Raw genomic sequence first — 12,273 nt, forward strand, 5'->3', positions numbered from 1 at the left:
TCATACACTATGTTATAATATCCTACGCTGTACAGGTCACTACTGTCATACACCATGTTATAATATCCTACGCTGTACAGGTCACTACTGTCATACACCATGTTATAATATTACATGGCTTGGTTGAATGCTTGATTCTGATTGGTCTGTTATTTCTGGATAATGACCGCTCCGCTCTATAACAGACCGATGCCTAATCAAACCCTCGGAGCACCAGCTTGCGCGGCTGCGCTCCGCTGATTTACTGCGGTTTCCAATCCAAAATGACAGCCATGTAAACGGCCACACAATGTCATTTACAGCTAAACATTGAGCGAGAAATAGACGAAGCAGTACCCGAAAATGGAACCACCTTTTTAAGAATTTAACATTATACATGAGAGTGAAAGAGTTGCAATTAGAGCCCCGAGATGATTTAATTTATTTACAGTTTGTCAGTCCCCTAACCGACGACAAATACCGTCTGGATATGTTATGTGATAGGTGTTCTGCCCTTACTATACGTTTGGTGTACAGTCTGTATGGCTTGGCAGACAGCTAACAAAGTTCCCAATAAAGCTCCAAAAAGCAGTGACTTGGCTTAGGTTCTTTACTGGTGATAACTTAAATTTGTAAAACTGCAATACAGAAAAACAGAAAACAGACAATTGTGTCAAATACAGTACAATCATAACCCAAAACATTAGTCCTTTTTATGCATCACACAAGCTTACAAAAATAACATGTACTCACTGTACTAATTGCATTCAATGAATCAAATTACAAAACCTTTTAGAAATGATCAAACCAACTTACAAGCATATTGTTTTAAGAGCTAAGATATGCTTTAAGAGCCATAAAGTTTAACAATTAACACAAACTTACAGACTTATCCTGTCCAAGGCCTGAGAGAAAGGGTTAACTCAACATGCAGTGACTCACTGCCAGTGAGTGAGCTCTTGACAGTGTGCTGGCTTGAACTGAACTGACTCTGACCAAACTAATCACCTATGAAATACCCTGGTGAGGCTACCAGGTGAGGAGAGTTACTAATTAGGCAAAGGAACATTGGTCTCCATTACACATGCAAGGCTTAAAGGTAAACTACATAGAAAGTAAACAGCACAATAGGAATCAATATAACAGAGTACAGTGGAATAGAAAAGTTGATGTGGAATTTTGCCATTGGCTTCATGTGGTATAGGAAAAAGAAAAAGCCAATAAAAATGTCATGTGTTGGTTATGATAGCAATTCTTGTGTGTTTGTGTGCGTGCGTGCGTGCGTGCGTGCGTGTGCGCGCGCGTGCGTGCGTGCGTGTATAGTTGACAGGACTGTTCCAGTTCACTGTGAGGCTGGCATCAGAGACAGAAGCTCGCTTCACTTCCGTAGAGAGAATACACCACTATATACAGGTACAGCACTGTACCTGCAGCTTCTGGGAGGTCCCTGGAACAACATATTTTCATTTTCAGATGGGCGTCTGTGGCCAAATACAGATAATTCTGGGGGTCCTTGACATGAAAAAGGGTTGAGCACCACTGACAGAAACATAGGTTTTTCTGAAAACTGTTAGGATTTAGAATACTTTTTTTTTTATCGTCCTCAGGTCTAAATGGGTTAAAGATTATTGTGACTTTAAAGATGAATCATTTTACAGCTCTAAGAAGTGTATGCATGTAATGTATGTATGTGTTTTCAGTCGTTGTCTTTGGAGGCTCCTGCTCGCATAAAGAACCGCGCCCCGCCCTGTGACTGGCCCCAGCAGGGGGAGCTGGTGTTTGAGGACACGGAGATGCGTTACCGTGACAACCTGCCCCTGGTCCTGAAGAGACTGTCCTGTAGGATCAAACCCAAAGAGAAGGTCGGCATTGTCGGACGCACCGGCTCAGGTATACTATACACTCTATACAGTGTATTTCCATTGGACCTTTTGCCTCAAAGGCTTTCAGCTTTCAGGAAGAAACCCAAAATACACAGGGAAGACAGAAAAAGTACAAAAATACACAGCGAGCATTGTACCTGATTTATACTTGTTTGCGAGGTGCATCGGTGGAGATTCCTGGACAATTTACTTGCTGAAATAGAATATCCAGTGTTCTTGCATTAAAAAAGCATTAAAACAAGTTTGAAATCTTGTTTGAAATCACCAAACCTGCCTATTGTGCCTAACGATGATGTCCCTGGCAGGACACAGCCCTCCTATGAGACACAGAGCGAGACCTGCCTATTGTGCCTAACGATGATGTCCCTGGCAGGACACAGCCCTCCTATGAGACACAGAGATGATGTCCCTGGCAGGACACAGCCCTCCTATGAGACACAGAGCGAGTAGACAGAAATCTTATAATGAGCATTAGTGAGGACCAATTATATGAAGATAATAAGTACCCAAAGACGCTTTACAAAAATAATCAACTCTATTACGAGGGTATGTCTATAGAATCAATTAAATCAATCAATCAATTAAAACAGTGGAACAGTAAAACAGGCAAGTTAGCTAGGGAAAGCAACATTGAAGAGGTGGTGGTTTTGAAGGATGGGAGGGTGGGGGCTTAAAGCCTATTCATACTCCAGTTTTAGGTGATAAGGTGACCACCGAAAACTACAACATGGCGTCACTGTAAGCACTTCACCGCTTACTCAAACACATCTCTCTGTTTTTACTAACCAGTGTAACCACTGTTTCGGTGCTCACCTTATCACCTGAAACTGGAGTATGAATAGGCCTTTAGTGGCTGGATATAGGTTGAGAAATTAAAAATCACACCTGTGTGAAGTGAGGGGCGCTCTTATCATCGTACATCATCATGACGTAAAATATTTGCTCAGACACTATGACGTAAAATTCTCCATTCATTGTCAATGGGAATGTAATGTTTGTGTAGGACAAAGTTTGTGGACAGACACCAAAAGCTGGATATAGTTGGGGCTAGCGCCCCTCAAAAAGGTCCTTGATAAACCATGTCTCTCTCTCTCTCTCTCTAGGTAAATCGTCTCTGGGCGTGGTGCTGTTTCGTCTGGTCGAGCCTTGCGGAGGTTCCATAAAGATCGACGGCATCAACATCTGTGACATCGGCCTGGCCGACCTTCGCAGCAAGCTGTCAATCATCCCGCAGGAGCCAATCCTCTTCAGCGGAACCATCAGGTATGCAGGGGTTGGGGCTGGTTCTCAACGTGGTGTCCTAGAGCAAACGTTTCCCAAACGGTGGGTCGGGACCCATTTGTTATTATAATTTCGAAACATTTTCAAAAAACGTTTCATGAATTTAAAACAGTTTCAATTTCTTTTTTCACAGCGATCTACAAGTTCAATAGCTTGTAGATCTGCTATTTTCACTATTTTGGGTTACGGGGAGACATAACATTTGTCTTTTGGGTCACAGGCTAAAAGGTTTGGGAACCACCACTTCCAGGAGGTCCCCCGCTAAAATGATTGCTCTCTACAGGGTTTTATTTTTTACAGATTGGGGTCCCGGATATAATGACTGAATTAGATTATTCATAGATGAATATGTTATGTTTTGAAAGGCTAGCATTTCAAAACAAACTGGCTCGTTTGTTTTTTAGGTCAAATCTGGACCCTTCTAACCAATACCAGGAAGACAAGATCTGGGATGCGCTGGAGAGAACACACATGAAAGAGTGTGTGAGTAAAACACGCACGCACGCACGCACGCTCGCACGCACGCACGCACGTTATACAATGCTCATTATACTCACTGAAGATTCACTGTTTATTATATGACGACGAACACTGCACATCTGACTGTACAGCTGACCCCCTACAAGCGATCAGAACATCACACAGAACCATAAATATGTTCAGCCTACTTTGCTGCATGCATTCTGTCCATATCATTTCATGCAGGGTATAAACGTGGTCAATGTGTAATGCTTTTTTAATCTCTTAATGTTCTGTTTATCCAGTCCTAGTCCTAGTGCCTAAGCAGCACGCTCAGAGCTGCTATCTCCACCCTGATAATTCCCCCTGCTGCTGGCTTCACTCCTACACTCAGAGATCAGGAACAATGGGCTCCATTTTTGTCTCATCTTCCTAAAGCCACTATTTGGGGATTTAGGAGTAGGGAAAGGGTGTTCCCCCACTAAAGTTGGTATTTTGGTAACCTGTCTAAATCCCTTAAACACCTCCGTTACCCGTTATATTATGCATAGGTGTGGTTTGGGCGTTACACAATTAGACCAATCACCAGTCCACGTCCCATTGCCTTTAATAGATCCCTTATGCGTTGCCCGTTAGTGCTCTATTGCTTCATAGCCTAAGCCCGCTGCTGCCTTGAAGTCTCACTTGTGCTGTACCCCCCCTGTTCTCCACCCGCACAGAGCCAAGAACACTCGTCTTTTCATTGAATCACAACTCGCTCAAATCTTGCGTGTAGACCGTCTCTACGGAACGGTATGAAGCGAAAAGGAAAGTTCGGAAAGTTCGGATTTAGACATCATTAAACCCCATTTGCTGCTATGGGGTGATGAACTGAATGAGCAAATGGAATCGCGCACGCCCACGCCTGGCACAAATAACTTATTTGACTATACAATTATATAAACACAATGGACACAAGGAAGTGGCAGGCACTCAATTCTGCTGATTATAGGAAAATTACAAAGAGATGCATAGGAGAATAAGGAGAGATGACGCAGCCTGCCCTGCACTCCGCGGACATCTCCATTGAGGCGCGGTGCACGCCGCTCTTTACCAAACTAATTTGGCATACGGTCAAATGTGTTTGACCAAAATAGCAATTTAGGGGAAAGCGTGCCAACACGCCCATGACCACACCTCTAGGCGCAAATACCGCTGTCGGCAAAAAAGATTATTTAACTTATTTGCCTTTTCTTTTTTTTTTTTACAATTTTAAAACATTTGAAAATTGTTCAACTCGACAGTGTGAGCTTGTAGATCAGCTATTTTAACTATTTTAAAATGTTTTAAAATAGTAAAAAATGGCAAATACGTTATGGGATAAGGGGTAAGGGGTGGTGCAAGATATACAGTAGCTGTATGTCTTTTTTCTCAGACACTATGACGTAAAATTGTCCATTCATTGTCAAAGGGAATTTAATTTGTGTTAGTTAGTTTGTGTAGGACAAAGTTTGTGCACACACACCAAAAGCTGGATATAGGCGAAAAATCACACCTGTGAGAAGTGAGGGGCGCTCTTATCATCATTCATCATTATTCATCATCCCATTCCGGCCAATCACAATTTGCATCCTCACTTTTGTCTTCAATGTTGGCCATTCATTGTCAATGGAATTCAATGTTTGTGTTAGGACAATGTTTCATAGCTGGACACAGGAGCACCCTGGGCAAGACCTATGCTGTAAAAGACTATCATTTGTTTGGGCGGAAGTTGCGGGATTTTAGCGGAAGTATCGCCCAAGGAAATGACGTTGATGCTTTAGAAAATGAGTTTACATTCTCCGCGAATTAAACAAGTGTTGTGATTGGTCGGGAAAATATCGTACCCGGGGGAAATACATCTGACGGATGTTCCGGAGGATACATCCGCCGATAGCTTCTCTGCCTTACGTTGTGACCAGGCTTTTCTTTTCGCAGATAAGTAAGCCTGGGACCGAGGCTAACATAGGAGGGGAACCTTTTTTAACATAAAAAAAGAAAATGACACTTGTGTGATGTCCGACATCACGGGGGGGTAGATATACAGTACAACTGGTACTTAAAAGTGGTGGAAACATGATGGGGGGAGGTAGACAGTCCTGCCCTTATGGACTGTTTTCTATCCATGTGTCCTATTACCTGCCTATATGGTCTGTCTCTGTATCCTTGTGTCCTATTACCTGCCTATATGGTCTGTCTCCTATCCTTGTGTCCTAGGTGTCTCAGCTGCCTCTGAAGTTGGACTCTGAAGTGGTGGAGAATGGAGAGAACTTCTCTGTTGGAGAGAGACAGCTGCTGTGTGTGGCCAGAACTCTGCTCAGACAGTGTAAGGTAGGATGAGCTTTAACCTGCAGCTCTGGTAGGTTACGTTTTGGTAGGTTATGGCTAAGTAATCATTAGGTAAGTCATAGGTCATGGTTAATCTCTCAAGAACAGCTATTGAGTCTGTCGGCAGGGGCATTGAGAATGCGTGTACATTGTTGTTAGAAGGAATGAAATGCGAGGAGGGCTCAAGGGGTACCAAATGGGCCAACGTCCTGTTAACAACAAACAGCAGATGGTGCTGTTTTTTCCTTTTTTTTTGCTGATGGTTTCCCATATTCAGTCATGTTTAAGCCCAAACCACACCAAATGGCCGGGTCGGGACAAAACGTTTTTTTAAGGTATACCATGCCAATGCAACTCATTGAGTTGCAAGGAGTTGCATTGGAGTGGTTGACCTTAAAAGACCCGACCCTTTGGTGTGGTTTGGGCTTTAGATTAGGTTATTGTTAGTCATGGTTAAGCCTCCTACACACCTTAACCCAGTCTTCTACCCTGAGCCATATGGTTAGGGTAGACAGTTTCAGTTTAACATAGATATAACTTTACTTACAGTACATCAGGTAAATAAGGTGTATACAAGGTGTATTGTAACTCATCCTTGGGCAACTGGCGGCCTGGGGAGTAATATGCGGTGGAAATATAGTGGCCCACTCCATCGTCAAAGTTACCCACCCCTGTTGTAACTGTTCCTCCCAGGTTCTGATTGTTGACGAGGCCACGGCAGCAATGGACGCAGAGACGGACGCTCTGATTCAGGAGACAATAAGGACGTCTTTTGAGGACGTCACCACTCTGACCATCGCCCACCGCCTCCACACCGTGCTCAACTCAGATAGAATCATCGTCCTCAGCCAGGGACAGGTCAGGGTGCTGTAAATTCAATGTCACACAAGTTCAATAACCTTTTTTGAAAAGGTTAACAACACATAATGTTAACATTGTGGTCCATTGTACTCAATTAATCAGTAATACATACATACATACATTTACATTACATACAGTATAATACATATTGGAATAAAACTCAGTAGCATCATAAGGTATAGCATAAGGGGTTGCAGGAGTTAAAACAAACAAGTGGCATTGATTCAGGGGTAGAGTGACCGGAAGAGCAGCTGGAAGTTCGATCCCGGGCTTCCCCAGAGTTAGTGTCGAAGTCATTGGTGTATGAATGGGTGAAAGTAATCTATGTAAAGTGCCTTGGATAAAGGCGCTATATAAATGCGCCATTTACACACGTATGTATAGTAGGATGTAGATGTAGACCAAATTGCATAAAGGTAATTTAAAATGTATGTCCTGTCTCCTTATCTGATTGGCTCAGGTGGTGGAGTTTGACGAGCCCGCTAAGCTGCTGGCCAATGAGAACTCCAGACTGTGTGCCATGATGGCTGCTGTGGAGAACAAGATATCTGTCAGAGGATGAGGATGAGGAGGAGGAGGAGGAGAACAAGGATGGAGTGTCCAGTATGAACGAGGCGATGACAGACAGTGGAACCTGAAGCCACCAGAGCTGTGATGTGAAGACATCCACACACGTCAGTATTCAGTTTCATTTATCATAATTACCATATATCCACACCACTTTATACTTAGAGCATATGCACTGTACATTATGTAAGGGATAATATCTGGCTAGGTGGTCATTGTCGGGAGATAATTGACCCTGAAGGTGAATTATATCCGGACAATGACCACCTAGCCAGATATTATCCCGCTTATTACATGGCTACCTAACATAAATTAATAAATTGACCCAAAACAAACAAAAACAAAAAAAGTATTCCATAAGTTCACGCTGGCTGTGTCTACCCAGCTGCAGGGCTGGAGCACTGTCAGAAAACAAGGAAGTAAGTTGATCAAATAGAATCCATTTTCGGGTACTGCTTTGTCTATTTCTCGCTCAAATGTTTTCAAAAACATTTTTGAGAGCAATGTTTAGCTGTAAATTACATTGTGTGTCACAGTTTGTGTGTGTGTGTGTTTACATGGCTGTCATGTTGGAAACGGCAGTAAATCAAGTGGGCGCAGCCACGCAGCTGGTGCTCAGAGGGTTTGATTAGGCAGCGGTCTGTTATAGAGCGGAGCGGTCTGTTATCAAGAAATAACACACCGCTGAATTCAGCGATTGACCAATCAGAATCAAGCATTCAACCAAGCCATGTAATAATTCTCAATAATGACCACACTGTTCATACTGCTTATTACATGGTACTTAAGTACAACAATCAATAACTTGACACAAAGTGTAACAACAAAAAATATTTTGTGGGTTTCAAAATATCTCATTGCTTCAGCTAAAGAAAGTGGTTGACCATTCAGAATTGAGCATTCATAAAAGGAAATAGAAAATAAACTATCTGCCTAAACCTAGTCTATATATACACAATATAAACTTAGTCTACATACTGTATAAACCTAGTCTATACAGTATAAACCTATACAGCATAAACATAGGCTGTATATAAAGTAAACCTAGTATGCAAACACAGTCAATAAAAACCTATTCTATAAACCTAATCTGTATGTACGTCTGGTCTTCATGTTAACCTAGTCTATACAGGATATAAACCTAGTATTGTATAAACCTTAGTACTGTAGGTATATAAACCTTTGTACTGTATATTTTCATTGCTGTCGGGAGGAAACGACCTAACTCCATTTTTGAGATTCTTGATTATTATTATTTTTGCATAAATCAGTCCTATTGAACACCCTTTACGTCTGTGTGTTGGTTAAAACAATATAAAACCAATGTAATAAAAAAAGTAGTAAAACGTGCTTCGGACAAAACCTCTTAACTCCATTGGACCCTCGGCTCAAACTGTCTGTAGTGCTAAAGCAACTAACTCCACCACCTCTCCCCCTCTCATGCAAGTAATTGACAATTCATAAAGTCACAAAACCAACTTTGATGAGGCGGTATTGCTTTGTTTTAAAAATATAAGGTTTTCTTCATTTCCTGAAAAAAATATATTTTTCATTTCCTAAAAAAATTACATTTTGGAGTCAGGTGGTTTCTTCCCGACAGCAGAGATATATAAACCTAATCTGTAGATAAATCCAGTATAGTCTGTTTATTATATACCATAAAGCTGGTCTTACCATGATATAACCCTATAGTGCAGTATAACCTGGTCTTATAAACTGGTCTTACATGTAACCCTAGTAGAGTGTGTATATAAACCGAGTGTGCATATTGTAGTTCTAGCTCCAATTATCATTATTTTGCTTTCTTACTCGTGAAGGAATCAGGAACTTGATGTCGTACAGTTTCTAAATATACAAAAACTGTCAAATGAAACAAAACAAAAAAAAAATTCAGTGAAAATATGTCTTGACCGGCCAAAGTATATTTTTACGGTCCAAAATATATTTTCATGTGAAATATGTGTAATATATTTTTGTCTGTGTGGTGTTTTTCCATAAAGGAGACAGAGCCTCCTTTTTATAAAAGGATTGTTTTTTAAAGTGATATATGAATCCAGTCGAAATCGGATGGTAATTTTGTTTGTCCCTCCCTAGTGACTGCTGTTTGTCCCTACCTTATCTCTCGTTGACATACACTGAATTACGTTTTATTTATATTTTTTGCAATATTTTGTTTCATTTATTAATTGCTAAGCCTAGCACGAATGTTATCTTATTTTGATTAAGATTATTACTGAAGGTATTTTGCTGTAGTGTTTAAATAATTTCACTTTTTCATGAAAATATACATGTATAATCCATGCATGTTAATGATGTTTATGTAATGATAACCCTGAACCATAGGGCTGCAGCTATGAACTATTTTCTTAGTGATTCTTCTGTCGATTACTTTTACGATTAATTGAATTGTCGAGTAGTGCGTTTTCTTATGGTAAAGAAAATGTAAATATCAAATAATCAATTAACCACTTGAGCATTATCTCATCTTAATCACACAACTGTGTTGTATGTTGTGCAAAACTTCACTATACAACTTCTTTTTAAGCTTTTCACCTCGGTAGAATGACATGCCCAAAGTTGGAACCCACACTTGTCAGATAGAAACACAACGCCGACCCACAAGCTCACAATTTGAGCTTGTAGATCTGCTATTTTCATATCTGTGAAACAGAGTCAAACATGTAATGGCTCAGGTGCTTGTCAGGGTGTGGAGTACTCCGTTCAAATATGATTATTTTGGGTGGTCCCAGTTCAATTTTTTTCAGCTCATCTTTAAGTGGTTAAAATGTGTGGAAAAACACCTTAAACCATGCGCACTATATTTGTAAAACAAAAACAGGATACACGACATGAATATACAGTACATAGTGTCAAAGAAATAAGAAAAATAAAAACAAACCCACCCACCCAGGACCAACAACAGCTGCTTCATTCTAAATGACAGTTGTGACATGACACATGTGTGCTTCCTGTGTGTCACTAAACTGTTGATACAACAGTTCCATCAGTGAATCTAGTCTATATGTCAGGTCTCGTGTTTCTACTGTGTAGCAACATAACATTAACATACATGCATTTCTGTTGAGTTTCAAGTTGTAAATCATTGCTGTGCTGTCGGGCAGAAACCTCCTATCTCCACGTTCTAACTTTTAAACTTGACTTGTAAATGAATGCCCTACTTGATCGATCACAGTACAGTAACATTTAGACATATGAGGTTTCCACCTGACAGAGACAAAATATAAGGCAAATAGTGGAGTTAACATGGAACAGGTACAGAGTCCAACATTACCTCTTGAGTAATGCTGTTTTGTGTACACTATACTTGAACTGGTAACTAGCCATCATTTGCGAATCCTATACTGTAAATATTTTAGCAGGCTGGTAAAAAAGTGTATTTAGAGTAGACGGACCAGAATAAGAATGTCAAAGTTAAGACCGATGTATGCTTATAGCTGTACGCCGGTGTCACACATTGAACATACAAGATCACAGTATGTAGCATCCACAACGATATCGGATGTTTTGCAGTGCGTGACACCGCCGTTTGGCGATAAATTAGATAAATTAGTCTTCTTCAGTCTCCGGCCAAGTTTCTGTAATGAAAACACGTTACCTCCTAACAGGCCTGTTAGCATGTTTGTCTGTCTGTCAGCCTGTCTGCCTGCCTGTCAGTAATTTGTAGTATTTTTATAAAAGCCTTAGCATGAGGTCCTAACTGCCAGGGGAGGGAGGTAATACTGCTTTGAAACAATGTTAATAAAACTATTTTAAGATTACAGTTGAGTCTGTCTTTCTCTCTCTCTCTCTCTGTGTGTGTGTGTGTGTGTGTGTGTGTGTGTGTGTGTGTGTGTGTGTGTGTGTGTGTGTGTGTGTGTGTGTGTGTGTGTGTGTGTGTGTGTGTGTGTGTGTGTGTGTGTGTGTGTGTGTGTGTGTGTGTGTGTGTGTGTGTGTGTGTGTGTGTGTGTGTGTGTGTGTGTGTGTGTGTGTGTGTGTGTGTGTGTGTGTGTGCGTGTGTGCGTGCGTGCGTGCGTGCGTGTGCGCGTAAATATTCCTAAAAAAATGATGGAGCTGGGAACTTATCCTTTGGTCCACCCATTCCTGGGACATGTGAGAATGGTCCAGTGAAAAAGAAAAATGCCTATTAGTGATAGACACCCTCTATCACTAAACCCGGGTGAAATTCACCCGAACACTGCCTGTAGAAAAAAAAAGAAAAGAAAGAAAACTACAACGGTAGGGAGTCTAGGGACACACCTATACCTTATGTCACTGACCATCCTCACCCAAGGACCCCCCCCCCCCAATGGAGGACCCTATGAATTAAAGTCAAGTGCTTTTGGTTTCATCCTCGTAGCAGTTTTTGTATTGCCTTTGTTTGAAATATACCCATTCTATACTGTGAAATGTGAATACAATTTTCAAGCAATCAATCAATCAACCCACCTCAGACAACATTATGAAAATCATATAAACATAATCATCTGGGTGAAAATCACCCGGGTTTAGTGTTCTAGGTTTGAAGTTAGCCCTGGTCCAGTGCGTCAGCGAGTTGTGAGAGACTTGCTGCCAACATTATAGCAATACATGTAGTTTATAGTATAGGCTCTATGGGGGTCCGTGGCCTAATCACCCATACAGAACTGGGGGTCATGGAAGTGATAATAATCTAAGGCTAAAGCAGATTATAACCATTATCAAAAGTAATGTTGATTTTAAAGTTGTGATATTGTGGTAATTGACCAATACTGACACCTGCTGGCAAGACTGCTACATAACTGGACCGAAGAGAGTGGCGACACGCTTTGATCTCGAGTCGATGGGCACTGAATCCGCATTCCATTGTTACAATGGAAGTCAACGGCTTTGACTCAACGCTAGGGTGTCGTCACTACGG

The 12,273-nt window shown here is 41.2% G+C and overlaps 1 protein-coding gene across 1 annotated transcript in view; it reads left to right on the forward strand.

The window, feature by feature from the left end:
* The window catches only part of abcc5 (ATP-binding cassette, sub-family C (CFTR/MRP), member 5), a gene marked incomplete at its 5' end in the record, with an annotated part of 53,159 nt that extends 45,642 nt beyond the window's left edge, over positions 1 to 7,517 (forward strand). The window contains 7 exons of the mRNA XM_079513710.1: positions 1,303 to 1,392; positions 1,680 to 1,869; positions 2,966 to 3,125; positions 3,548 to 3,626; positions 5,838 to 5,951; positions 6,642 to 6,806; positions 7,270 to 7,517. Of these exons, the coding sequence (XP_079369836.1) occupies positions 1,303 to 1,392; positions 1,680 to 1,869; positions 2,966 to 3,125; positions 3,548 to 3,626; positions 5,838 to 5,951; positions 6,642 to 6,806; positions 7,270 to 7,371 (900 nt within the window). The 3' untranslated portion in view covers positions 7,372 to 7,517. The remainder of the gene's footprint in view (positions 1 to 1,302; positions 1,393 to 1,679; positions 1,870 to 2,965; positions 3,126 to 3,547; positions 3,627 to 5,837; positions 5,952 to 6,641; positions 6,807 to 7,269) is intronic.
* Positions 7,518 to 12,273: the final 4,756 nt, after the last annotated feature.

Source organism: Electrona antarctica (genome assembly GCF_951216825.1).
Source record: "Electrona antarctica genome assembly, chromosome: 11".
Taxonomy (NCBI): domain Eukaryota; kingdom Metazoa; phylum Chordata; class Actinopteri; order Myctophiformes; family Myctophidae; genus Electrona; species Electrona antarctica.